The sequence below is a fragment of the Saccopteryx bilineata genome, chromosome 2 (assembly GCF_036850765.1).
Source record: "Saccopteryx bilineata isolate mSacBil1 chromosome 2, mSacBil1_pri_phased_curated, whole genome shotgun sequence".
Classification (NCBI taxonomy): domain Eukaryota; kingdom Metazoa; phylum Chordata; class Mammalia; order Chiroptera; family Emballonuridae; genus Saccopteryx; species Saccopteryx bilineata.
In genome coordinates, this window is record NC_089491.1 from 191,913,508 (window position 1) to 191,940,301 (window position 26,794).

At 44.2% G+C, this 26,794-nt stretch overlaps 1 protein-coding gene and 2 pseudogenes across 2 annotated transcripts; 2 read left to right on the forward strand and 1 right to left on the reverse strand.

Moving 5' to 3' along the window:
- Nucleotides 1–3,357: 3,357 nt before the first annotated feature.
- On the reverse strand, nucleotides 3,358–10,535 carry GJB2 (gap junction protein beta 2). 2 transcript variants are annotated; one of them, XM_066258985.1, is made up of 2 exons: nucleotides 10,369–10,535; nucleotides 3,358–6,883 (listed from the first exon to the last, which is right to left on the reverse strand). In XM_066258985.1, exon 2 carries the CDS (start codon nucleotides 6,862–6,864, stop codon nucleotides 6,184–6,186), a length of 681 nt encoding a protein of 226 aa, XP_066115082.1. In that variant the 5' UTR covers nucleotides 6,865–6,883; nucleotides 10,369–10,535; the 3' UTR covers nucleotides 3,358–6,183. The 2 variants fall into 2 exon arrangements, with proteins under 2 accessions (XP_066115082.1, XP_066115083.1); XM_066258986.1 differs by lacking the exon at nucleotides 10,369–10,535 and adding an exon at nucleotides 9,860–10,018.
- Nucleotides 10,536–12,379: 1,844 nt separating this feature from the next.
- LOC136325131 (large ribosomal subunit protein uL23 pseudogene) lies at nucleotides 12,380–18,136 on the forward strand (annotated as a pseudogene).
- A 5,998-nt stretch (nucleotides 18,137–24,134) lies between these two features.
- Nucleotides 24,135–24,564, forward strand: LOC136323097 (ATP synthase F(0) complex subunit C2, mitochondrial pseudogene; annotated as a pseudogene).
- Nucleotides 24,565–26,794: the final 2,230 nt, after the last annotated feature.

Sequence of the window (26,794 nt, forward strand, 5' to 3'; positions counted from 1 at the left end):
GCAAACCAGAGCTCACAGCGGGGGGCGTGGGTGTCCCACCCAGGCGAGGAGGGCTGGCATGAGGAAGAGAGGGAGAGGAAACAGCAGGGAAGAAGGCAACCACAGTACTCCTGAAAGGGAGCCCCCCGCCCCCCCCCCCCAGAGCAGTCCTGTGGGAAACTTCTTCCTGTCTCTGCTACTGGGACAAAAAACAGCCTCCTCCTGAACCTCAGGCCTCACTCAGCTGAGAAGTGCTTTCATATACAGTACATATCGACCACCATCTTCTTGTCTTCAAATGGGCCTTGTGTGCCAGGAGGACCTGGCTTTCATCCTGGTCCCAGAGTTCCTGTCCACAGCTGGGGCCTGTCAGTTGGATGTTCTGAAATTGTACTAAGTGGGTTGAGTGTAATATACAGGGAATATCATGGTTTGGAGCTACAAACAGAACTGTGTGTCCTTTTATTTTCTTTTTCCTACCTGATATGGGCTACAGAGAGCACTTTAAATTTTTGAAATTAAATATTAAAATTTTTAATATTTTTGAGATTAGAAAAGGTCACTTCTAGCATGACACCAGATTTGAGGCTGATTGATTTTCTGGTACTTCTTCCCTAAATGACTTGACCAGATTTGAACATGACTCTTTCCATGGGGCAGAGAAAGACAGCTTTGTGCTGAGACCTGCCTGATTAGTTTAATGTTTATGGTCAACATATATAGGCTTCTGAAAGTATTCTGGCGCATCATAGGTCTAATAAAAAAGGATGGGGACACTAAAAGTGTTTGATGTGTGCTTAAGTTCAGAACACTTCTTAACATATTTGTCATCAGTCAGCATCTTTCAATGTTGAGAAAAGAGAGCTCTTTTTTTTCCACTTCAAAAATTATGGTAAAATATATATAACATAAAATGTATCATATTAACTTATTCTAAGTGTACATTTTCATGTACATTCATGTTATTGTGCAATCACCACCATCCTTCTCCAGAACTTTTTATCTTCCCAGACTGAAACTGTAGCCATTAAGCAGTAACTCTCCATCTCCTCCCTCCCCAGCCCGGAACCCACCATCTACTTTCTGTCTCTGCGAATCTGACTGCTCTGAGTGCCTCATATAAATGGAATTATACAGTATCGGTCCTTTCGTGCCTGGCTTATTTCACTGAGCACAATGTCCTCAAGGTTCAACATGTTGTAGTGTAGGTCAGAATTCCCTTCCTTTTAAAGGTTGAATAATATCCCATTGTACGTATAGACCGCAGTTTGTTTATCCACTCATCCATCAGTGGATACTTACGTTGTTTCCATCTTTAGCCATTGTGACTAATAATGCTGTGAATATGGGCGTGCAAATATCTGTTCACATTTGAGATTTCTCTCTTTTGGAAAAAGCAGGGGAAATAGGAAAATGTATGCTTTCCTCAGTTATTCTGATTCAAAATTGGCCTAAACCTATCATTTTGGTTTGGAAAAGTAGATATCACCATTAACAAGGAGACTGAAACATTTGAATGGGATACATTAGATGATTTCCCCCTAAAAATATAAGAGAACTAAAGCCAAATAACACTGAATCTTTAAAGAGTTGCTGTGTTAATATGAGATGATGATTTAAAATACTTTTTAAAATAAGTGATCACCCCAACCCCACAGATGCATCATGACTAAGAAATCATCGGGCTGTGGCCTTTACAGGTCTAGATGGTGAGATGCCAAGATCCAGGGGCATAGTACTTACAGAAACCTGAAGAAAAACCGACCTGAGAACCTTGTGACAAGCCACTCACTGTCACCTTGAGCTCATAGCAGTTTGCTAATGCTGCTCATTGTAGTAGTGTACGTTTACGTGTGTTTTTGTTTTTCATTTTCATGGTCACCCTAACAAAGCAACAATGGCTAGAGAGCTACAGATTGGAAATACAACCTCCAGAGCAATGGAGCCAGGAGGTGTGACGGAGGAGGATGTGCCTGTGCAGGTACAGGAGGGTCTTAAGGAGGCTGGTGCTGGCTGGGCCCTGCCATCCTGAGGGGGCCCCAGGTGCCTGGAAGGAGGCAGTGCCCTGCAGGGAGCCTTGCTGACAGCAGGGGGCAGCAGCGAGCAGCTTCCCTGAATTGCGGTTTTAGTCTGGACTAGAATGAAAACTTATGAAGTAGATGCAGCGAAGAGCATTTATCCTCAAAACTCCAACTCACATCTTGTTGGTAAATGCACAGATATTAATGCAAGGAGTGCTCAAAGGCACACCTTGGTGGCATTCCATTGTCAACCTTTTTATTGGTTTTATTGACTACAGTGAAAGCAGGCTATTTCAACTGACAGATGACATAAAGTTGGAAGGAACTGCTCATGGACTGATCTGGGGCATAGAAAAGTCTAGGTGAGCCAGAGAGATGAACCCAAATCAGCGATGAAGGGGAACCATAAAGCCGTGAATTAGGTTGGAAAATGTCACATGACATGCATGACAAAGGGGAAAATCTGGTTTGGTAAGAAGAGAAGGGGAGGAGGAAAACTGTGAAAATTGGAGAAAATGTAACTGTTCACTCAAGGAGAGGATTACATCATTTATGGCTCAGTCATTCTATAGAGTTTTGTACATCTGCTACAAAGAACAAGTTGGAGCTATGTATACTGACCAGGAAAGAGAAGCTACCAGTATGAGAAGTTACCATACAAAAAAATTATATAAGAATGCAAAACAAAATGGTTCCGTGTGAGTGTGCATATGTGTGTAAGTGCCCTTGATGTCACAGAGGAGACCGGATGGACAGACACAGGGGTGTTCATGCTGATACTTGGAAACAGGGCCCTGAAATAGGACTTCCATTTTGACTTTACAAAGTTCTTTATTCACTCTTCAGTGCAAATATGTTTATATATCAATTCTATTTTTACATAATTGCATAGGTGGTCTTTCAATGGAAAATGAGAAGAGGAGATAAGGCTGTTAGAACACTAACTCAAGCTCAGACTACATTATTAGGACAAATGCTCTGTTGGAGTTTGGATCTTTTCCCCAGCTACGTGAGGTTCTAAGTAGAAAATAGGTGTACTCGGGTCCACCATTGATTTTTTTGTGTAATTGCAGAGTGAAAGAACTGTCATCCCCTGAGCTGTTGTGCTGCTACATGGGCACTCAGCCACTGCTCTCTCATCCATGCGGCCAGCCTTCCCTCCCCTGTACTATGCTTATTCCAGGCTCTATGTAATGTAAGTGTATGTTTCTCAAGCTCTGGTTCATCAAGCTTGGCTTGAGTCGTTTCTATCTAAAATGCCACCCATCATCTCTCTGACTTAGGATCTATAGAATGGGAAACAGATGACAATCATTTTTTACTTAGCAATGTGCTCTGTAGAAGATTTTTGCATAAATTATCTTGTCTGATTGCCATTAACCCTGGGGTATACTCAGGAAGGAAACTGAGGTCTGGGGAAGTGAGGGAGCTGCTATCTACCCGGTGCCAACCCTCTCGCACACGGCTGCTGCTCTGCTGTTGACTGTGAGGTCAGTGGCAGCAGTGACTTGGCAATGCAGGTCCAAGTCACCCTGGAGAATATGCTTGTCCTCCTGAATCACCCCTGATCCACTCACAACAATTGTGACCCACCTTTGCATAGGTGCACATGTACAGAAGATTTGTGCGAGACCACAGTTCCCAGCTTACTCTTGCCCCTTGTACAAGGCAGGATCAGCAGTCCTCAACTCGCCAGGCCCCACCCATACTGGAGGCTTCCGGAGGGCTGCCCTGCACCAGGCCTGGGCTGGACACGGCTAACCTGACATGGAGTCCTTTGGTGGGATCTTAAAAAGCAAACAACACAGCTTTTTCTTTTCAAATTTTAAAATGATTTGAAATATATCTTCAGAATGACCATTTTCAGAGTTCAAGCTCTAATTTTTAGGCCCATGGCCAGATCTCTCTTTAAGTCCTTAAAAGTGGTTTAGGAGTTGTAATTATTTGACTCACTCTTTGAAGACCTTGAGAATAATAATCCTTATGGCTTGTAAGAGTGTATAAGCCTATTTTAAACCATGTTCTGTCAACAGGCTGTGTGCAGAGCACATTGGAAAGCAGGGACTAGTTCTTACCACTTTTCTATAACATGGATGAAAGTTGGCTGGTTTTGATCCTTTTAAATTCACTTAAAAAGTGTGTGGTTTTCCATAAAAATACTCATAATTATTGATGTATAAAACACCTTGAAGGCCTTGGGCTGAGGACAGGGCTGGCACCCCTGTCTCAGGGAGAGCACCTGAGGGACACCCATACAGGCCATCTGACCCGTCGGGTTCATTTCCCATGGAGGTGAGCACCAAGGAGCAAACAGCAGTTTCTAAGACCAGCTTTGATTGCATACAGATACACAGAAAGAATCTTACAGCGAAGATACCTTACAGGATTTTTCTCATGCTCAGCCAACCTTCACCATGAATATCATTTTAAAGCGTCAACTTCCATGATTCTAGGAGCCACAGTGGTCACATGAACCCAGCCCGGCATCCTGCAAGCTGCAAACCCAATCTGCACACCACACCGTGAGTGTGTTTCTCAAAAACCTGTTGGGTCAGCATGGGGCTGGGCACAAGTCATCTTTCTTTCTCCCTTCCCCGTCCAGCTTCCTGGAGACAGAAGCTCTTCTGTAACTGGGTAGAGGAATCCGAGGATGGTGAACAGATACGCTGGAAAATGACCATTTTGGTGTCATGACACTTAAAATATAAACCTCCTTATACAAAATTGGCTATAAATAACATTAAAATCTGCTAGTCTATCAAGAACTATAATTGGTTTTAAATAACTATTATATGAATTTATATTTTAATATTTTTAAATGACATTTGAGACATTACAAAATTATTTTAGTTACAAGCATGTAATTAAAGCTATTATTATTACAAAAAATGTTTTTACAAAGCTATTCCTGGCAAAAGAAAAAATGTTTACCCTCATTAAGAATGTTGAGTACCACTTTTTGGAAATCATGTCAAGCATCATAATAATATTAAGGTTCAATGTGTCCTATAGAACTGCTAAATATTTATCTAAACCATAGTATCTATTTTTTTTATCTATTAATTTTACTTTCACTGAAAAAAATTGGGAGCTGAAAGCAAACAAACTTTGAAGTAGAAGAATATCATTTTTTAATCACCAGAATTTAGAGTCCAGTCTTTCCATTTGTTCTTTAAAAATAGTAGCTACCCTTCCCTCATTTTGTTTTGTACTGTGGCAACAAAATACTCTAAGCAACGTCTTTAACTCAGTGTGCCCACCTTTTACTAGTTTTGGAAAAGGCCAAATTTGAAATGGGGAACAGGGTATTGAGCCAGCCTATAGTTGGTGGCAGTTGGTGATGTATTGTCTATATTTCTCTTGTAAAACTACACCTAAAGTTGTGAAATGAGGCCATTGGCTGTCAAGCCATCACTAAGAACTAGTTTGCATCACAGGAGAGAGGTCGTAACGCTTTTGTGGACCACATGGCACAATTAATACAGTGGCCCTACAAGTTATTCATAACAGAGAGCCCACATTTTAAATTCAGTTATAGTATCTGGTTACATACCATTTACATGTCACTATCTGAGCCTTTGAAACAGAAGAAATGTATTATGGTGGCCAGAATGTCTTGTAGACCAAAAGAACATATTTTCAAGTGTTCAGTTAAAAAAAAAAAGTGTGGCAGAGTTTGAAGCATTGGGTAACTTTGTCCATGGTTAGAGACTAGAACTTCCAAAGCAAATAAAAAAACCGAAGTTCTCTACATTTACCTCTAACTTGGGGGTAAATGGCAAAAGGAACCCTAAGAGGAGCAACTGACCCTTCTCAGTATTCTCGTTAGGACCTGGCACTTGTCTCCTGTCCTCAAAGAAATAGAAACAAATGTAGACATCCTTTCTTCAAAATGTGAAATTACCTTGCACCAAAAATCCCTACCAGCACAGGGTTTCACTGGAACTAATTTGAGTGAAAATCAATCTAGGCATAGAATGAGCCTTCGCTTTTTAGCATTAGGAGAGCGCGCGTCATTGGAGGCATTTGGAGTTTCACATGGGAGCTACAGGAGTTTCAGATGTCGCATCTGAGATAAGAATCTTGACCTTGGAAAATGCTGGTGACTCGGCCATGACAACTAAAGACAGGTTGCCTCATACTTCTCGTGTGGTCTATCATTATCTAATAGCTAGGCAATGTGTTAAACTGGTTTTTTCGACTTTCCAGAGCAATATCTGATTAGCAAATAACACAATTCAGTGACATTTAGCAGTATGCAAATCCCAGACACGGCAATCATGAACACCGTGAAGACAGTCTTTTCCGTGGGCCTGGACACAAAGCAGTCCACTGTATTGGGGCAAGGCCAGGCATTACACTTCACCAACCGCTGCATAGAGAACCCGTCATACATGATGTAAAAGACATACATGAAGACAGCTTCGAAGACAACCCGGAAGAAGATGCTACTGGTATAGGTCCACCACAGCGACCCTTCAATGCGGACCTTCTGGCTTTTGATCTCTTCGATGTCCTTAAATTCACTCTTTATCTCTCCCTTAATGAACTTTCTTTTTGTCTCATGCCGGTGATAGGCCACATGCATGGCCACTAGGAGAGCTGGCGTGGACACGAAGATCAGCTGAAGGGCCCAGAGCCGGATATGAGAGATGGGGAAGTAGTGGTCGTAGCACACATTTTTGCACCCAGGCTGCAGGGTGTTGCAGACAAAGTCAGCCTGCTCGTCTCCCCACACTTCTTTGGCAGCTACAACCAGGATCATGATGCGGAAAATGAAGAGGACGGTGAGCCAGATTTTCCCAATGCTGGTAGAGTGTTTATTTACACCCCCCAGAATAGTATGCAAAGTGCTCCAATCCATCGTCTCTGAGTGGTTAGCACTGGAAAAGACAAAACAAACACAATAGAGGAGTGACTCATCCGGACAGAATCTGGGAGAGTTCTCTGGGTCTCAGGCAAGTAAGCACCCTTAAATCTCTGCCTGAGCAAACACCAACTCTTACCCAACCTCACCCAAAAGGTGAAAGCCAAACCAACTTAGTTTGCATAGGACTAAAAGGATAGTTCCCAAACCACCTTGAACCTGGGTGTGCTGTGTTCTCCAGAAAAGAGCAGCTTATTCACCTGAGTAATTCACCCAATCTTTGGCATACCTGTATAATAAAAATTGGGGAGGAGGGGCACCACAAGCAAAAGTGTTCCTAACTTAAAGAGATAATTAGTGCTGATTGATCCCTCTGCAGACACTCCCTGGGCATTCCTGATGCAGCATAAGGCACTCAGCACTTGATGGCAGCGGCATTCACCGGTCAAGCTGCACTTACTTGCTTGTTAGCCTCATGGTATCACTGGGACAGAGACTGCCCAGCCAACCCTGCTATAAAGGCTGACAAGCCATGTCTCTCTGCAGAGCCATTTTTCTTAAACTATTTCAATGAACTATCATGGATATAGGATGTAGCAGTGAAATGTTTGTTTCCAATGGTAAAGTTGATGTTTGAGGCAACACAGATTAAAATTTCGCAAAGGGTCTCACTTCCATTTTCTGTATGGAAGGGAGCAGGTTGGAAACTTTCTGTCCATGGAGAAAAGTCACTGCATAAGTAGGTTTTGTGAATGTTTTGGGTAGGGACTGGTCCTCACCCTCATGTTGAACCGATGGCTGCTTTGATAAGTGTTAGAACTGGCATTTTTGATGGGGGCTATGGTTTTAATTTATAAGGGTTTCTAAAGAGCCACATTATTTTTTTTCTTTTTTTTTTTTCATTTTTCTGAAGCTGGAAACAGGGAGAGACAGTCAGACAGACTCCCGATGCGCCCGACTGGGATCCACCCGGCACGCCCACCAGGGGCGATGCTCTGCCCATCCTGGGCGTCGCCATGTTGCGACCAGAGCCACTCTAGCGCCTGAGGCAGAGGCCACAGAGCCATCCCCAGCGCCCGGGCCATCTTTGCTCCAATGGAGCCTTGGCTGCGGGAGGGGAAGAGAGAGACAGAGAGGAAGGCGCGGCGGAGGGGTGGAGAAGCAAATGGGCGCTTCTCCTGTGTGCCCTGGCCGGGAATCGAACCCGGGTCCTCCGCACGCTAGGCCGACGCTCTACCGCTGAGCCAACCGGCCAGGGCTAAAGAGCCACATTATTAAAAAAAAAGTGACAGAAAATTTAACAGTGATTTCCTCAGTGATGCTCTACAAGGTGACAGACTATCTGGAGGTCTGTGTTGAATACTGAAGTTCAGAATTGCAGCTTGTTGGGGCAATGTATATCTTAGTGAAAAGGAACTTGAAGCTCATGGATCAAGCTGCCATGAGCCAGTGGCCTTCTCATCATCCCAGGATATGAACTGTCTTCATTCATTCATAGTTACACCTCATCCGGCTTAATCAGCTGCTCTCCTCAACAAGATCCCACTTCCCCACAATCTTGATGAGCAATCTGTTTTCCACCTCTTGTACTCGGGCAGCAAGCCCTCTTTCTTCTCCTGCTTAATAGCATAATGCTTTCCTCCCTTTGAGCAAGTTGGGTCCTGTTTCCCCATGGACTTCCTAAGCAGGCTCATCACCAAGCCTCATCTCAGGTGGGGCACCAGGGTCTGGCAGGAGCCATTCAATGCTTCTTGGTCAGGGAAGGTCAAGGAGATGAAAAGTTGTGTAAGATTGAAATGTGCTCCAGAAACATTTAGTTTTACTTAGCTTGAAAAAGACAAACATCACTGGGAAAAACTGGCTCAGTCGGGTTTCAACACTGACTCTTTACACAGACTATCTGGAGGTCCTCTGAGGGGCAACCTGCTGAAGGTTCTACAGTCTGGTCCCACTGAACAGCAGAACCAAAATTCGTAGTCTAACCGAACTATTTTATGAAATTAGTCCAGTTCTTCATCAGGCACTTGCTAAGTGGAAACAGGACACTTACTGAAATAAGTTCTCCATGATACATCTGGCTAACAATGGTGGGGGGGGGGGGGGGGGGCTGTGAGGGCATTTATGCCTTTGTCCTGTTCCAAAGTACCCAACATGGACCCCACACTCTCCTATAAACTAGTCCAACCACCATCCGTGGAGAAAACTACACTTGGTCCTATATTGCTGTAACTGCAACCACCTGCTTGTAGATTCTTTCAGGAAAAGGAGCAAATTAAAATTTAACTGCAAGTGAGGTCGGGGTAAGAGGTCAAGATGGACTAACCCAGCAGGAAGAAAGGAGTGGGAGCTGCTGTCCCGCCTGTCCTAAACGCCCCCCCCCCCTCTGCCATTGTTTGGAGCTCTGGCACAGGCGGGCTCAGTTCTTTAGGGAAGGCACAGGCTCCAGAAAAGGCAAAAGCAATTCTTCATCCTTAACTTCTCAATCACTCTTTTTTTTTTTTTTTTTTTTCCAGGCTGACCTTGACCAGCTGCCTCCACGGAGCGCCCCACCCCTATCTCAGTCTAACTGTGCCTGACTTAGCACCTGAGTTTTGAAACAGACTCAAAGGGCAAGTAGGAAATGGCCGTCGCCAGACACCTGAGTCCCAACTGTCAGAAGGCTGGGGGGGAGGCACACACTGACTAGGCTTATGTCCCCCTCTCTGCAGGAGCAGAGAAGGGTTTCTGTAACCGCACTAAGTAAAGTTTCTCAGCCACCTGTTGAATTCCTAGCTGGAAACGAAGGCTCTCTGACTGCTCAGGAAAAAGCCCGTGTCTCAGGTTTAGACTGTGTTGTCCTGCTCCCACTCCTCCAGGCAGGACTCCTGTTAACAAACGGAACCAGGCTTTCCTTCTAAGCAGAGCCTTCGGCCAGTTAAACACCCCTGGTGGCGGCAGGGAAGACCTTCTCCTAGGACCACTATTGACGATCATCAATCGCGCTGCGGGCTACCTGTCCCGGGCCTCCTCCTCCGGGCGCGCGGGTCCTGACCGGTCACCACTCTGGTGTCACCACGTTCGCTCCCCGCAATGGCCCGTTTCCAATTTCAGAACTCGGCGGAAGAAACTCCCTCTGCACAAGTTCTCTCCCGACCCCACTCTGACTCCCCAGGGTCACTGTCGCAACAGCCCAGGACACGGACGGTGCAGGGTCCTCAGGCTGTACAGGGTCCACCCGGGACGCGACCCGGCTCCCCACGGCTCGCGCCGTCCCGGGTCCCTTCTCCGCGCTGGCGCCCGCCCCCCCCCCCCCCCACCAGATCCCACAGATCCCTCCGCTCCGCGTCCCCTCTCTGGGCCGGCTCCCGTCTCCGCGGGGTCCCCCAGCTCCCGCCGTCCCGAGTCCCTCTCCGTGCCGGCTCCCCGCCCCCGCCGGGTCCTCCAGGTCCCGCTGTTCCGAGACACCGAGAGTCGGGCGCCGGCCTCAAGGCTGTGACCCAGGCGCGCTGCGGGCGGGCTCACCTGCGGCGGAGGGAGCGTTGGAGGGCTCAGGAGGCGGCAGGGGCGCTCCGGGGGCTCCCGGGCGGGGCCGGGGTGGTCGCGGGTGGTCCTGGCCGCGCCGCCGCCGCGCTCGCTGCGCTCAGGCCGCCGCCTGGCTGAGTAGGGGAAGCGGAGCGCGGGCGCTTAGATCTGCGGCACCTGTGGCTCCAGCCGCGCCTTTTAACCGCGCAGCACACCCCGCCTCCTCCCCGAGCTCCCGAGAGTCCAGGAGGGGGCGGCTCCTCGGGCGGGGCACACCGACCTCCGGGTCCCAGAGGCCCCCCGGGTCTCCGAACCCCCGCCCCCGAGCCTCCTGAGGCCTGGAGATCCCAGGACCCCCTCAGGGTCCCCGTGCCGCCCTTCCCACCCCAGCCCCGCTTCAGAGCCTACGGGGTGGGGGTGGGGGTGCAGAACGCCAGACCTCGGCTTCCCGCGTTTAAGGTGTGGGGTCAGAAGGTAGTTGTTGCTGTTACTATTATTTCTACTGGGCCTCCTTCGGTATCGCTATTGTATTTGAAGCTCGGCGAGGAGGTGGCATCACCAGCACTGGCCAAGTCTCCCCCAAAACCTCACAGCGAGCTCAACAACCACCTCCTCGAGTTCCCCATTTGATGCTGTCACTTTCAACAATATGCGGAGCCCAGGGGTCTGAGACGGGCGAGTGAAGGGAGAGAGCCTGGCGTCGCCACGGACCCTGGACGAGCACGATTTGCACTCTGCGCCCCAGCAGAGCTGCTCTACCTGCGCCCTGCCCGCTTCCTTCTTCTATAGTTGAGAAATAGCAAGGAGGAGACTCAATTTTGGGGTGGGAGAAGCCCCAGATTATTTGTAAAGGAAAGAAAGAGAACGAATGAAGCCTCCGACTCTCCAGCCCCTGCATACGCCCTGCTGAAAGGGTCCGGTGCCGGGGCTTCCGGAGAAGGTGCTCGGGCAGCTGGGTTCTTTTCTGAAAGCCTGACCTCGGAGTATGGGGTCCCCTGGTTCACATATGGTTGAGCATTTTGACGTCTTGAGACGCAGGTGAAAGGAAGTGGATATTCACAAAGCAAGTGGCAGGAGAACTGAAGTTGCAAGAGCAGGCCACGTTTGGGACATCGCGCCTGCCTCGGTGGTACCTGCCCCTGCACATAGTAGCCAGAGCAGAGGCGCGGCCTGCTTGCTCTTACGTCAACCTTCACTTGGGTCCCGTTCTATGTTAAGCAAAGATGGTGATGATTCATCCTGACAGGGCCGATCTGGCCTCAGAAATGAAATTCCATTATTGCCACCATGGGTGTGAGGGTTTTGACTTTTCCTTGTAGAACTGGCCCCCATCGCCTGTGGGCCAGTTTGAGCTGGTCTTGAACTGGTGCACAGGCGCCTTGTCCCGCTGTCACCACCTTACCTTCCAGCTCTAAGTCTTAGTCTTCAAAGGCTTGTCTGTTCAGGAAGAGACAAAACCCTATAGCTGCCCAGCCCTGTTCTGCCCAACTGAGATATGCTGATTCAACTGGTTAGAGATGACAAGACTAAACTGGGTGAAGACACCCTGGTCTGGGTGCACCTGGTGATGCAATGAGACATGGCTCTGTAGGCGGTTTGGGGGCTGGCTGTGGGCCTTCCCTTTAGTTTTTGGGAACAAGGCTGCTCAGGAGTCTATTTGAGTGCTGGTGGGTTGGAGTGAAGGGAGGGGCCAGGAACCATTGTAGGAAGTTGGCTTAGTGAAGATGGTTGCAGGTTGAAAGCTGACTCCCTTTCCCCACTGACAAATCTCACCTTATGTTTTCGTACCTTTGCCATGATGACGGTCCTGTTTGACTGCCTTTTTCTTGTTTCCCCTGACTTACTCACCTGATTTGTATAATTAGTATGTGTTGTTGGCTAATTGTATATCCTAGTCACTCTGTGTTTTAGGATATACAGCTCTACAGTTCAGCACTTGGTTTTACTCTTTTGTTTTTCTGTTGTTTTTCTATGCTGGTATTTTCTTCCTAACCAAATTTGGATTCTTCTAGGGCAGAAAATCTCCTATATGCGTATGTATGTGTGTATGTGTCCTCAAGAGCAGAGGTAACAGGAGAGGTAAGATAGAAAAAGGGGCTCAAACTTGAAAATTTGAAATTATCTCCAACTAAGCTTAATGTCAAAACAACTACACAGGTCACAGCATAAGTTAATATTTTATAAATCTTGTAATTACTTTGTGAAGAGCACAATCGTATCACTGCACCGTTTTGGTTGAAAGCTTACTTCAGTTAGCACAAACATTGTGAATTAGCCTTAATTTTGTCACCATTTCCACGCATCTTCATCTTTGAATGCTGGCCCCTAGAGGGGGCTCTGTCCAGCCCTGCGCTGTGCTCCTCCAGCAGTCTCAGTGCCACAACATGGGGTGCTCAGGGCTGCCTGCTGCCTGACTGGCACACCTCTGCCTCATTACCTTGTAGGCACTGAACAACTTAGAGTTTTTACTTGACTTTATGGGGGGGGGGGCCTCTGGTGTCTCCTGGGTAGGTAGTGAATAAAGCTGATAGAAGACTATCAATTCCCAGGGAAGGTTGAACATTTATCAAGTGACTATTGATGATTAACTAGTGATGATCTATTATAGCCACACCTTGTCACTTAAGAGTGTCAGAAGTGCCTATGACTGATATTTTCATGTACACACATAGTAGCAAGCAGGTACACTACTCTCAAAAATTAGGGGGTAGCCCTGGCCGGTTGGCTCAGCGGTAGAGCGTCGGCCTGGTGTGCAAGGGACCTGGGTTCGATTCCCGGCCAGGGCACATAGGAGAAGCACCCATTTGCTTCTCCACCCCCCCCCCTCCTTCCTCTCTGTCTCTCTCTTCCCCTCCTGCAGCCAAGGCTCCATTGGAGCAAAGATGGCCCGGGCGCTGGGGATGGCTCCTTGGCCTCTGCCCCAGGCACTAGAGTGGCTCTGGTTGCAGCAGAGCGACGCCCCGAGGGGCAGAGCATCGCCCCCTGGTGGGCAGAGCTTCGCCCCTGGTGGGTGTGCCGGGTGGATCCCGGTAGGGCGCATGCAGGAGTCTGTCTGACTGTCTCTCCCCGCTTCCAGCTTCAGAAAAATACAAAAAAAAAAAAAAATTAGGGGGTATTTCAAAATGAATATGAAGTGATAAAAAGAAGCATTTTTTTTATTTAACAAGAACATCAGAAAAAATAACAAGACAAAGAAAGTTCTTTGATTATGCAAATGAGATGCAAAACCAACTTTTATTTCATTGGTGAAAATGCACTATACAAAAGGCTAAATGAAAAGTACCAGAGTATTTGCCTGATCCCCTAATAGTTGTGAGTAGTATAAATCCCAGGAGTCTATAGTAAGCTGAACTTTCATGCAGATATTTTAAGTGATGCAGTTGTCAGGTTATAAGGTGAAATGCTGATAGTTAAAGCTATGTGGAATTTTAATTTGACAGTTGTTTTATAAATAAACCTAAAAGAAAAAAAACTTGCTCTAGTGCAAGAAGTCAGTGGGAGACAAATGCTATTTTTTAACATATTTTAATGGATGATTACTTTTCCAGCTGCTTAGTAAAGCAGCCCCTTGCATTCCCCCAGAAAGAGTACTCTACCTGTACATTAAAAAAATGTCTCAGTTACATTTCTGACTCACAAATCATATGTAAGTGAGAGCAGAAGATGTCTCTGGACAAGAAGAGACTCGTGAGAGAACAGAGGCCCTGTTCTAACACTCAGCAATTTTAGAGCAAATTAGGTCTTTTGAATCTCTCTTAGCTGTTAGTTATTAACTCTACAAGCTATTGGTCTACAACCATCTTCCCTTTTTTTTAAAAAAAAGATTTTATTTGTTGATTTTAGAGAGAGGAGAGAGAGAAGGAGAGAGAGAGAGAAAGGGGAGGAGCAGGAAGCATCAACTCCCACATGTGCCTTGACCCAGCAAGCCCAGGGTTCCAAACTGGCGACCCTAGCATTCCAGGTCAACGCATTATCCACTGCACCATCACAGGCCAGGCTACAACCACCTTATTGACTTTGTTGTTGAAATATTGATCATATTAATAATTGATCAAAGAAAGAAAATTAGCTCTTCTCAAAACAGTAGTGGGAAACTGAAGATAGAATGAACCTCAGGTGTCTCTGGGTAATTAATAACAACTTACACATGATTAATAACACAGGAGTGGCCCAAGTGTGATCCTTTTTAATTTTTGTGATAGTTATTACAGGAAAACAACATTTCACTATGATTTCTCTTTGCATAATGACCAATATCCTCACTTACGGATCCTGAAAATTGTTAATGTCAAAACATTTAGGGGAAAAAAACAGTTGTTACATTCACAGAGTAAAAAAATCCCTTAGATTACAGCAATGTAGTTGTTCTCTTCACTTTCAAATTAAAGACATCTCATAAAAAGTCCACTTTTTGAGTTGCAACTAAAACAGTACAAGCCTTTTCGTTTTTTCCCATTCTAATTGTATATTCACACATAAGGTATTTGGGGGAAATTCAAGTTGCAGGATATGTCTCAGTTGCAAACCAAGGGTAAAAGAAGTCTATTTCCTTGGCTCTACGGCATGAGCATATGCTCTTTTATGATCATTAAATATTTCAAAAAGTATTTGTATCAAAAGCACGTTTTAGCCAGAAACAAATGCAAAGCTGTAATTCCTTAGGCAAACTGGTAGAGAAAATTAATTTTATTGAATATAAAAATTAAATTCTGTAAGATTTGGTGGCTTGTCAAAATGAAAACTCTATACCCTTCACAAATAACAAAAGAGATTTCTACACTTTAATTTATGTTACAACCATATTGTGTTATATGGTCATCTTGCAGAGCTTTCGGAATAGTAAATACCCATATTATGAGCTGCTTTAGTTAAAAAAAGAATTATAGGTTCGGCAAGGTTCCCTGGTGTTAGTATTTGATAGACTACAACAGTTTTCCGTGAAAGACTAGTCTAGAATATCCTGGATTTAAATTTGTCACTCTCTGGAAACCACTGATTATAAGGTCAGTTTTCCTTCTGAGGTTCCAATCAGATGGCCGTTCGCTGATTTAGTAAAGTCTTTGTTCTTAGAATTCAGAAAGGGGGTTTGTGTGTTAGCTATTCATCCAAACTTCTCCTTAAACTGCTTCAGAGCCCTTTCTACTTCGGGGGAAGGAACACATATGGGTGTGGAGAATTCTCTGATTTAATCTTACCGTTTAAAAAAATTGCTGCGGGGGAAGGGGGGAGGCACTTCAGTACCCAGAGGGTACAGTAGATGGCACTGGGCAGACTTGTTTTTGTAAAATGCACATCCTCTGAAGATAGTAGGATAAAAACAAATCTTTTCTTCTGTTCTAGTATTGCTTATTAGTAAGCTGGGACATAAATTTCTATCCTTCCCTCCTCCCCCCCAAATTAAATGAAATTAATTAAATGTAGAATAAAATAGCAAATGTCAGAAAACATTGCTCTTAGTAAGCAATGTTTTATGAAATATTTGTTTCATGTGTGTTTTTATACTCACTTGTGCACTGAACCCAATGTAAAATGTACTTCTTTCTATAGATCTCTGTCACAGGGTAATAGACATATCATAGTGGCCTCAGGTGAAATGGTGCTGTCACTGAAGGGACAGACATCATGGCTCTAAGAGCAGCCCCTCACTCTGCTGTGCCTTTTTTGAGGCTACAGTGATCCCAGAAATTTCAAGCTCATGGGATTTATTGGTGGTTGGGCTACTTAAGAACCCTAGTTCATGCCAGAGAGGGACCTCCTTCCATTGGTCTTCCTTTCCCCAACGCTCCTCTCTGATCTGAGAACGTTGGGTCAATGGAATGTGTGAAAAGCAATAGCAATATTTGGTTAGGTTTTTTTGCTACTTTAAAATTATTTCTTTAGCCTGACCAGGCGGTGGCGCAGTGGATAGAGCATTGAACTGGGATGCAGAGGACCCAGGTTCGAGACCCTGAGGTCGCCAGCTTGAGTGCGGGCTCATCTGGTCTGAGCAAAGCTCCCAGCTTGGACCCAAGGTCACTGGCTTGAGCAAAGGGTTACTTGGTCTGCTGTAGCCCCACAGTCAAGGCACATATGAGAAAGCAATCAATGAACAACTAAGGTGTTGCAACGAAAAACTAATAATTGATGCTTCTCATCTCTCTCCGTTCCTTTCTGTCTGTCCCTATCTATCCCTCTCTCTGACTCTCTCTCTCTGTCTCTGTAAAAAAAAAAAAAATTATTTCTTTAAAAAATATGTAAATGATTTGATGTCTAGTATGCTCAAAAGTCATGAATCAGCCATTTAAATGGATTATCTATTTTAAAAAACCAGATGGGGACTTTTAAAGTCAAAAGTATGGATTGGACTATTGTGCTTTGGGAAAAAGGAGGCAGTAAACATAATGCCCTTCATTGTTTCTTTACTGCCTTTGAAATAAATAAGTGATGGTTTTGGACTATTCTCTTTTGTGATATGGGAGCTCCTGAACATCTTGTGCAACATTAGGGGAGATGGTATTTGTCAGTCTGGGGAACGGTGGTATATTGTCTCAATCACCATCTGGTAGGAAACGTTCATTTTTTCTTATATATATGACATTGTATACTAGATTATTAGGTTGATAGGCTTTAGAAAGGCACAGTTCTTACAATTTACCAAAGGGCAAAACAGACAGTTGCACAAGTAACATATTTGAATGACTAATTTAGATTGTGTAACCGACCCACAAAAACACACAAACATAAATGAAGGCCTTTCTAGGTATAACCCAATGCAAAGGTCGCTGGGTTAATTACTCATCCACACTATAATTATCTTGAAATATTCTAAATACTTTGTATTTATTTTAACACATAACTGTATGAGAAAAGCATTTTTCATCCCATTCTATAGATGTGGTAACTGAGTCTTAAGAATCAAGAAATTTAAAAAATAATGAAGTGACCATTTTTACTAATTTCCTTTGTGTCTCTTCAGAATTTCTTTATATATATGAATGTGATCTGGATCTATATGTGACTCGAATCTGTATAAACATAGTTGACTTTTCTTTCCTCTTTTGCACCAAAGGTATAACCCTGCACACATTATCCTATGCTTTGCTTTTCTCACAGAAATATCATGGGAACCTTCTTATACAAGTAAATAAGTAGCTTCCTCGTTCTTTCACACAGTTTATAGGATTCCTTTATATAATTATGTAATTTAATTTAAAATTCTTAATTGCTAGCCATTTGGGTTGTTTGTGATCTTGTGCTGTTACAATCAACACTGTGATTTCTGTGTTTACTTAAGATATACATGGGATGCAGCATGAAGATGGAGCTGAAAGCGAAGAAAGAAGTCCCAGCCCTTCCCAAAGCTGAATCCAAAGCAAAGACTTTGAAGGCAAAGAAAGCAGAGCTGAAAGGTGTCCAAATCCACACAAAAAAGGAAGATATGCGTATCACTCACCTTCCAACAGCCAAAGACACTGCAGCTCTGAAGGCAGCCTAAATACTCTCAGAAGAGTGCCCCCAGGAGAAACAACCTTGACCACTATGCCTTCATCAAGTTCCCCAGACTACTGTGTCAGCCATGAAGAAGATAGAAGACAACAATATACTTGTGTTCATTGTGGGTGTCAAGGCCAGCAAACACCAGATCAAATAGGCTGTGAAGAAGCTCTATGACATTGACGTGGCCAAGGTCAACACCCTGATCAGGCCTGATGGAGAGAAGAAGGCATATTTTCGACTGGCTCCTGGCTATAGCGCTTTCAATATTGCCAACAAAATTGGGATTATCTAAACTGAGTTCAGCTAATTCTTTTTTTTTTTTTTTTAATTTCTTTTCTTTTTATTTATTCATTTTAGAGAGGAGAGAGAAAGAGACAGAGAAGAGAGAGAGACAGGGGGGAGGAGCTGGAATCATCAACTCCCATATATGCCTTGACCAGGCAAGTCCAGGGTTTCGAACCGGTGACCTCAGCATTTCCAGGTCGATGCTTTATCCACTGCGCCACCACAGGTCAGGCGAGTTCAGCTAATTCTAAATATAAAATTTTGCACTAAAAAAAAAGATATAGGATGCAAAACACCATTATTTACAAGGTAACAATAACAAAAAAAACCTGCTAAAAAGAAAAATAATACTTTTCTATAGAAAGTATCAAAGAACAGTGGACAGAATAAACTTCAGTGAACTGAATTACAAAGAGCTATGGTGCTCAGAGAGCCACGGCTGCTTTCATACCTGGGGGAAGTGCCTGGGAAGGTAGAGAAGCACGCCTCCTAAATGAAGAGACTTTATAGAGAGTTGAGAATGAATCAGCCAAGAGTTTAATAACAGTGTGGGTTGCCAGATGGATTGCAATTTAAAATGCCTCAAATACAAAAATAGTTTGGTTCTACAATCACTACCACCCTGCCCTCAATTTTATTGCAAAAGTGTCAGTGTAAGCAAGGTTGAAAACAGAGAATTGCATAATTTCATAGTGCTTGAATTTTGGAGTGGTGCTGAAGTTGAAGGCAAGCTAAGCCAAAAATACATGATGGCTGTGTCTCAACCTCCTCCTAGCTCAAACACTGACAAAAGAGACCAGCCAATTCACAGTGAGGGTGTAGGACACTGAGGTTGAACTGACAAAGTGGAATTTCCTTATTTCTATTTAATAGCAGAGATACACTCAAGTTTATTAACACTTGAGTCTTGCTAAAATCTGAATGATCAAATAAATCCTCATTCTAGCCACCTCTCAGAGAAAAAGATTTGCATCTACTGGGGAAAAAAAACAAACACAAGCAAAACAGCCCTGGTGAGTCTCTCAAATACAATGTACAGCATTGAGTAAAAAATTACAAGACACATGAAGATACAGGTAAATGAGACCCAGACTGAGGTTGGTTGAATAGTTAAGTGATGGAAAAAATGTATATTGTGCAAGCCCAAATCATAGGAAAGCTAAAGTGACTAGACTATAACACACAAAGTATATTTCCAAACAAGAAGATGACCAGAATTAAAGAGACATTTCAAGTGGTAAAAGGGTCATTTCATGAAGACATCAATTCAGTATTTGTAAATTAAACAATAAATAACCTGTGGATAAAAGAAAAAAATTGTAAGAAACATTTACAATAAAGGGAGATGGAAACAGAAATATCAAAATTTGCAGGATGTACCTGAGCAGTGCTAAAAAATAAACTTTTACTCTAAGTGTATATACTAGAAAATGAAAGTTTTAAAATGCATTATCTATACTTCTACCTTAGAAAGCTTTAAAGAAAAAAAGGACAAATGAAACTATGTGTATAAGAAGGAAATAATAAAGATAAGGAATCAATGAGCTATAAAACAAAGAATAGAGAAAATCAAATAAGGACAAAACTTAGTTCTTTGAAAATATTAATTAAATCTATACACTCCTTATCTTCATCAGTTTGGACAGCTGTAACAAAATACCATAAATGGAGTGGTTTAAACAACAGACATTTATTTTTTTCATGGTTCTGGAGGCTGCAGGTTAAGATCAGAGTCCAGGATCATGGCTGGGTTCTGGTAAGGACTCTCTTCCTGGATTACTGATCACCACCTTCTTGCTGTGTCCTCACATGTCAGAAAGAGACAGCAAGCTCCCTGGTGTCTCCTCTTTTAAGGGCACTAGCCCCATCATGAGGGTCCCACCTCCATGACCTAATTACATGCTAGAGGCCCCATCTCCAAGTATCACATTGGAGGTTAGGGCTTCAATATATGAATTAGGAGTGGGGGCACAATTCAGTCCATAAAATTCCTAGCAAGACTAATCAAGAAAAAAGGAGCTAAAAACAAATCATAATTTTCAGGAATGAAAGAAGGGATGATAAAATGAGGGAGAGAAGTATGTAAAGTTTTCTGAACCCTGGGTCAGAGGTCAGTATTAACCTCTTACTCCAGATGTTTTATAAAACCTTCTAACAAGTAGGTAAAAAAAATTATAGTTTTAAGTTTCTAATCACACATAAATATTAACAACTAGTAATATAGAAAACAAAAAGCAAGCGAGAAAGACGTACTTGATAACCATCTTTTTAGTACTTAGGAAAGACTTTTTGAGAATGTGTATATATATTTTTTTAATTTAAAGAGACTTAGAAACTGAATTGAAAAATGTGTCTAAGTAACTTAGACATCCAGCAACATATCAGTAGAACCTATTCTAGAAGTTTTCTTTTCCCATTTTCAATATAATAATTATCAACAAGATATCACTGTACTTTCAACTTTTGTACATGTTTGTACTTTCAACTTGTAATGCTATGACTTTTGAGCATCATCTTCACCCAGTGGTTATGTTACCAACAATAAGAAGCCACTGCTTTTGTTCATGTCAAATCATGCTGGTCGCTTTTAGTCTTGCATTTGTTTCCCTTCTTCCCACCTTTCTTCCACCAAGTCTAGGGCCTGGGGTGTAGTGTCTGAGGGCAGAAAATGAGGAGTATCTTAGAAAATGCTGTCAAAAAGACCTGAGGCTTGGTGCCTATGCCCTCTCATTTCCCCATGACTCTAAGGCAGTGTGACAGTGCAGAGGGTCAGTGACCCCCAAATTTGAGCCTTTATTCTCTTCCTTAGTCTGTTTTCTATAAGATGAAGGTTAGTGCACCCACCACATATAATGCCCAGCTTCTCACAAGGCTTGCAGTAGACACTTGAGAAATTAGGATCTCCAATGTAAAGAGATTCACTTTGCCAAAAAAGGAAGAAGTAAGAGTTGGAAGAAGAAACAGCTGGAGCTAGAAATCTACCTACCTTCATCCTCAGAGAGAAGATGGGACCCGGACAAGTCCTTCATTGAAATCATTGCACTCTACCCAAGGCTTGCTGTCAGTCTGGAGGTACAGATACTCTGACAGAGAGCAAATGGGGACACTGGGCCCTCACCTTGTGATGGGCTTGGTTCCTGACCTTTTGTCTGTATCAGCGAAGATAAGGGAGAACATTTTGAAAGCAAAGAGAAAGAAGATAGCCACAGAAAAACAAAGCAAAGAAGCTGGCAGAAAAAGGAGTGAGGCCTGTGGCACCAAAAGAAGCAGAAATGGATAAGCTAAGTAGGATAGACAGAAAAGAATTTATCAGAAGCGTTTAATGTGGTTTTATTTATGAGAGGAGTGATGGTGTTAGAGAGAACTGCTTCCCCGAAGCCTGGCTGACCGACCACAGAAGTCACCCTTTGTGGATGGCAGAGGTTAAGGGCGGGACAGAACAGGGCCACCACAGAGAGGGGAGGGTGTGACTGCCAGCCCAGCCCCTTCTCCATGTGGGACATGTTGCTGAAAGGACACACTCATGTTTTGAGTCCACAGGGGCTGAGGAGAGGTGAATCGATATATAGTGTTTATACAACTGTTTTGTCCTCCTATGGCTGGACATGATACACTTCTACAGGGGCATTTCCTGAGTGGGACTATGTCACAAAGACACAGCTCTTTTCAAGGAGCCTGCTTGAAATGCCAGGTGTCTGTTTCTGAAGACTGGCACGAGGCTAGCTGGAGGAAATGTCTGAGTGTGGGTTCCCCGAACCCCAGGCTGACTGAATTAGCCCCTTAGAATGGACCCTGGGATGAACACTCTAAATGACCTCACCAGGTGATGCTTGGGCATGCCAAGATTTGACAAGTTTGCCTGCTCCATGGGAACCTGGAATGAGGTTGGCTGTATAAAAATCAACTCAGAAGTCTGTTAGAAATACATATTCCTGGGCTCTGGGACTGGAGAGTCTGACTCAGTGAGTTTGGGAAACCATGGTCTGTAATCTATATTAACTTGGTCCTTATGATTTTGTAACTGGGTTTAGGAATGTTTAGACAGATGTTTCAAGTGACACTTAAGATGGCAACCCTATTGATGTTAACTTCAGCTGAGAAGTATCCTTCTTTTGCTGAGATTACAACTGTGATGGACAGAGAGGAGGCACACTATGACAGAATTTCAAGTTCCAAGCATCTAGTAAGTAGGATAGAGCACCTCTTTGGCCTTAGTGCTGAACGCAGTGTTGGGCATCCCCTTCTATGAACAGAATTGAGGCCATTCATCAGTCCTTTTTAGGCCTGAAGTTCAAACAAAAATACTCAATCTTTAAATTAAAGTATGCCTTTCATTTTCTGAACATTGATAGTCAGGAGAGACTGTCTCAGGTTGTATTAACACATTTTGAATAGGATACTAGTCTCTTAGTGAATAAGATATTAGTAAGGGTAACAGCATACAAAAAAATTATTACTTATAGCTTAGTACTAACTATAATTTAAAATACCACATTAATACTAAACTTCTATGTTATCAGAAAAGCTAAAAAAAATTATTTTAGTACCTGTCTAGTAAATTATACCTAGAAATAACTTAGGTGAACAGGCACCTTCGTGTTTCTAAGGTTGATTAATGATGGAATCTCTGAGGTCTGCGGTATTATCTTTAAAAAGATTTTTAACCATAGTTCCACAATTTAATTTCTCATCTTGGTGAGTTTTCCCCACAGCACTCTGACCTCTGCATGGTTTCAAGGTATTCTGTCACTTCCACACTTTTCCCTTTTAAAATGACCTCAAAAGGCCTTGGCTGGCACGCTCGGTTATTCCATCAGCATTCAGCTACGTACTGCAGAGGGTGAGAAGAACCATGGCAACAGCAGTGCTGGCAATCCAAGAAGTTGTTCACAAGGCTTCAGAAAGTGACTGTTAGGTCCCCCTCCAGATGGCAAGCCAAGGAGACTTCTTCCCATCCTAATGGCCATGACACAAAGTGGAAAGGAAGGATTAATATTCAAGACTAAAATCAATTGAACATGTGTTTACTAGTGCTCACTATGTGAAGGGACATGTTTCTGGAGTAAATTGAAGGAGCCTGGCTCTACTCTGGGCAGGAGCCCCTACCCTAACGGAGAAGTAAGGAGATCACTCAAGCACAAATGCTCACAGAATGACCCTAGGAAGGAGGTGAGGGGGGTGAGGTTCTGCCTGGGGTGAAGCAGAGAGAGTCTTGGGAATGAAGACTTTAGTCTAGAAGGACAGTTTGGAGGAGGTGCAGGTAAAGGGACATTCTAGACAGGAGAGAGACTAGAAGTGGGGATGAGTGAGCAGACCTCGGTAACCAGTGAGAAACTTGGGAATACATGCTAATGTCAGAGGACTTGATGTCATATTATCAGTTTATAGAAAATACAAAGGGGCCCTGGCCGGTTGGCTCAGCGGTAGAGCATCGGCCTAGCGTGCGGAGGACCCGGGTTTGATTCCCGGCCAGGGCACACAGGAGAAGCACCCATTTGCTTCTCCACCCCTCCGCTGCGCTTTCCCTCTCTGTCTCTCTCTTCCCCTCCCGCAGCCAAGGCTCCATTGGAGCAAAGATGGCCCGGGCGCTGGGGATGGCTCTGTGGCCTCTGCCTCAGGCGCTAGAGTGGCTCTGGTCGCAACATGGCGACGCCCAGGATGGGCAGAGCATCGCCCCCTGGTGGGCAGAGCGTCGCCCCTGGTGGGCGTGCCGGGTGGATCCCGGTCGGGCGCATGCGGGAGTCTGTCAGACTGTCTCTCCCTGTTTCCAGCTTCAGAAAAATGAAAAAAAAAAAAAAAAAAAAAAAAAAAATTAAAAAAAAAAAAAAAGAAAATACAAAGGATGGAAGAACATATTAAATAACACCAGAAATATGCACTCAGCAATGTCTAGGCTGTGAGAAACTCTGTGAAACAACTGACCCAGATTTTGAGTTGCAAAAAAATAAAAAGACACTTTTCTGCTCTGGGAGCAGCTCTTGTGCCATTGCCCCTCATCCCTGAGAATGTACACCTGTGCCAAGTTTGTCTCTACCTACCTCCTTGATCAGGGGCACCTCTCAGCTGCTGAGCTGGTCACTGTCTGCCATGGTGCTGGAACAATTGACCAGAGACACCGACGGCTGGGAGCCTCAGCAGCTTGGCAGCCCCAGGTCCCCTGACTTCCTTTATTTCAGGCCACAGCTTTCAGACCAGTGCCATTTCAAGGGACTCCGACTCAGCAGCCAATTTCACTGGGGCTGGGGCTGCCACTGTAGGGTGCCAGGCTCTGAGGCTGGAATTAGGGCTGTCTTTTGGGATCCTCATCATAGGTTATGCCAGGAACTCTTCTCTGAAGCAACAGCTCTTCTCCTACGTTATTCTGGGCTTTACCCCCTTAGAGGACATGGGCCCTTTTCCCTGATGGTGGCTTTTTTCATCCTCTTTGCCATGTGAAGGAGCTGTCTCCACCTCCCATAGTTCTTTCTCCCATGACTTGTCTGCCCTGAAGGTTCTTTTTCCTGTGCCCCCTGGGAAGCCTGGGGAAAATGGTTGGCTCAGGCTTGACAGAGGCAAGACAAATAATACTATATATATTAATAAGAAAAACAAATAAAAACAAAATAAAGTGGAGGGAAACCAACAGATTAAAGAAATTTAAGAGACACATTGACCAATTACATTCTATGGATTTCACTGATTTATAGTCAAACTACTATTTAAAAAGAAAGAAAATTTTTTCTCCTGGGAAGATTCTTGGTGTATTTTTCCATATACTTCTGGCTAAGTACAACAAAAATCCTGGAAATTATATAAAAACAAACATAAGAAGAATGAAAGGTGGGGAGAAGAAGGCAGACCATGTAGGGAATCTCAGGTAGTGGGTTGCTTGTTCTTTTTGCCTCATAAATCCCCAATGAAGAAGGCAGTAATCCAGAACACCAATGAGTGCAGACAAAAACAAAAAAGTCCCAAACAACCCAAGAAGAGCCTTCTATCTCTAGCCAAATGACCAGAAAAAGGGAAGCCTGGCAACTCAGAAAAGTTTTAGACAATAACTGCTTCATACCAGCTAAACATCATAGAAAAAATGGTGTCTCCACTCAACAACAAAGGCCAAAAAGGAAACCTAGACTTCTACCTGTGAACTCTGAGGAAGCAAAAAGAAAAGACATCTACTAAGAAAGTCTCCTGGTGGCTAATGGGGCCAAATAAAAAGTTGAAGCCTAGCAGCCACTTCTGTACAGGGACCACTCACACTAGACTGCCTGCCTCTGCACTGTGTTCCTGTCACCAGAGCCTGGAATACTATTTTAACCAATAGGATTGAGCTGTGCAGCTCTGGCCAATCCGAGAAACTCTATTCTGACCAACCAAGATTGTGTCTTATGGACCAATCAAACTGAGACGATTTAGGGTCCTCATTTGCATGAGGCTAGACCAATCAGGAGCTATATAAGCCAGCTCCCCACTGCTTGGGGAGTACACTCTCCTTTTTCACCAAAGAGCTGAGGTGCTGAAGATGTTTTGCCAGAGCAGAGTGAAGCATCCCAACACAGTGCACAGCATGGAGTCACAACAGACCGTGGAGGAGCAGAGCAGAGCTGTCTGGTTTGAGAGGGGCCTGGCCTCAGGGCTGCCTGCCCTGGAGTTGTCCTATAGGCCTGCTGTTTTCGCAGCCATGCTGTATCACAACTGAGCTGTTTTGCACTGAATAATTCTTCACCACAACCCAAATTGGGAATTCTCGTTGGTGTTGAATTGGTGCCAATGACCGCCAATGACCATCGATTAATACTGGAGTGAGGTTATCATGAAGTGGTGTCAGAGAAGGCCAAGAGAAACCTGGGGCTTTTGTCCCACTGGGTGGTCACAAGGCCTCACACCCTTTGGTATACTGGAGACCATGTTGGCAGGCAGCACCCCACCTTCCACCTGGCACCTTTCCCTCTTCCCTGGAAGAGTGTCAATGGGAGCATGATAGAGAGTCACGAGTTTCACCATTGCCCACTAGTAATGAGAAAACCCCCACACAATAAGCTGTCAGTGGAGACCCCACTTGGGACACAAATTCTCACCTCTGCCAGCAATCACAAGAAGCTGTCCTCCTCTCAGGAAGCAACAGAGGCCAAGTGAAACACCTGGACTCTTAACTTCCCCTGACAGTAATGAGGTGGTACCCACCCTTTTTCTCTCTAGAATGGTGTCAGAAAAGCCAGCTAAAACACAGGGTTTACATGAGATTCAGTGTCTCTTAACATACTACCCAAAACATCTAGGTTCCAATTAGAAATCCCTCATCATACAAAGGAGATTTCAAAATGCATGAAGAAAATAAAACTGGTAGATACCAAAGCCAAGATGACAAAATGTTAGAATGATCTGACAGATTTTAAAGAAGTCATGAGAAATACTTCAATGAGCAATTACAAACATGTTTGAAACAAATGAAAAAAATAGAGAGTCTGAGCAAGAAATAAAATATATAAAGAAGGGCCCTGGCCGGTTGGCTCAGTGGTAGAACGTCGGCCTGGCGTGCAGGAGTCCCGGGTTTGATTCCCGGCCAGGGCACACAGGAGAAGCGCCCATCTGCTTCTCCACCCCTCCCCATCTCCTTCCTCTCTGTCTCTCTCTTCCCCTCCCGCAGCCAAGGCTCCATTGGAGCAAAGTTGGCCCAGGCGCTGAG

Bases quoted from the DNA above. Each gene is read 5' to 3' on its own strand.
- GJB2 (XM_066258985.1), bottom strand. From the start codon at position 6,864: ATGGATTGGAGCACTTTGCATACTATTCTGGGGGGTGTAAATAAACAC.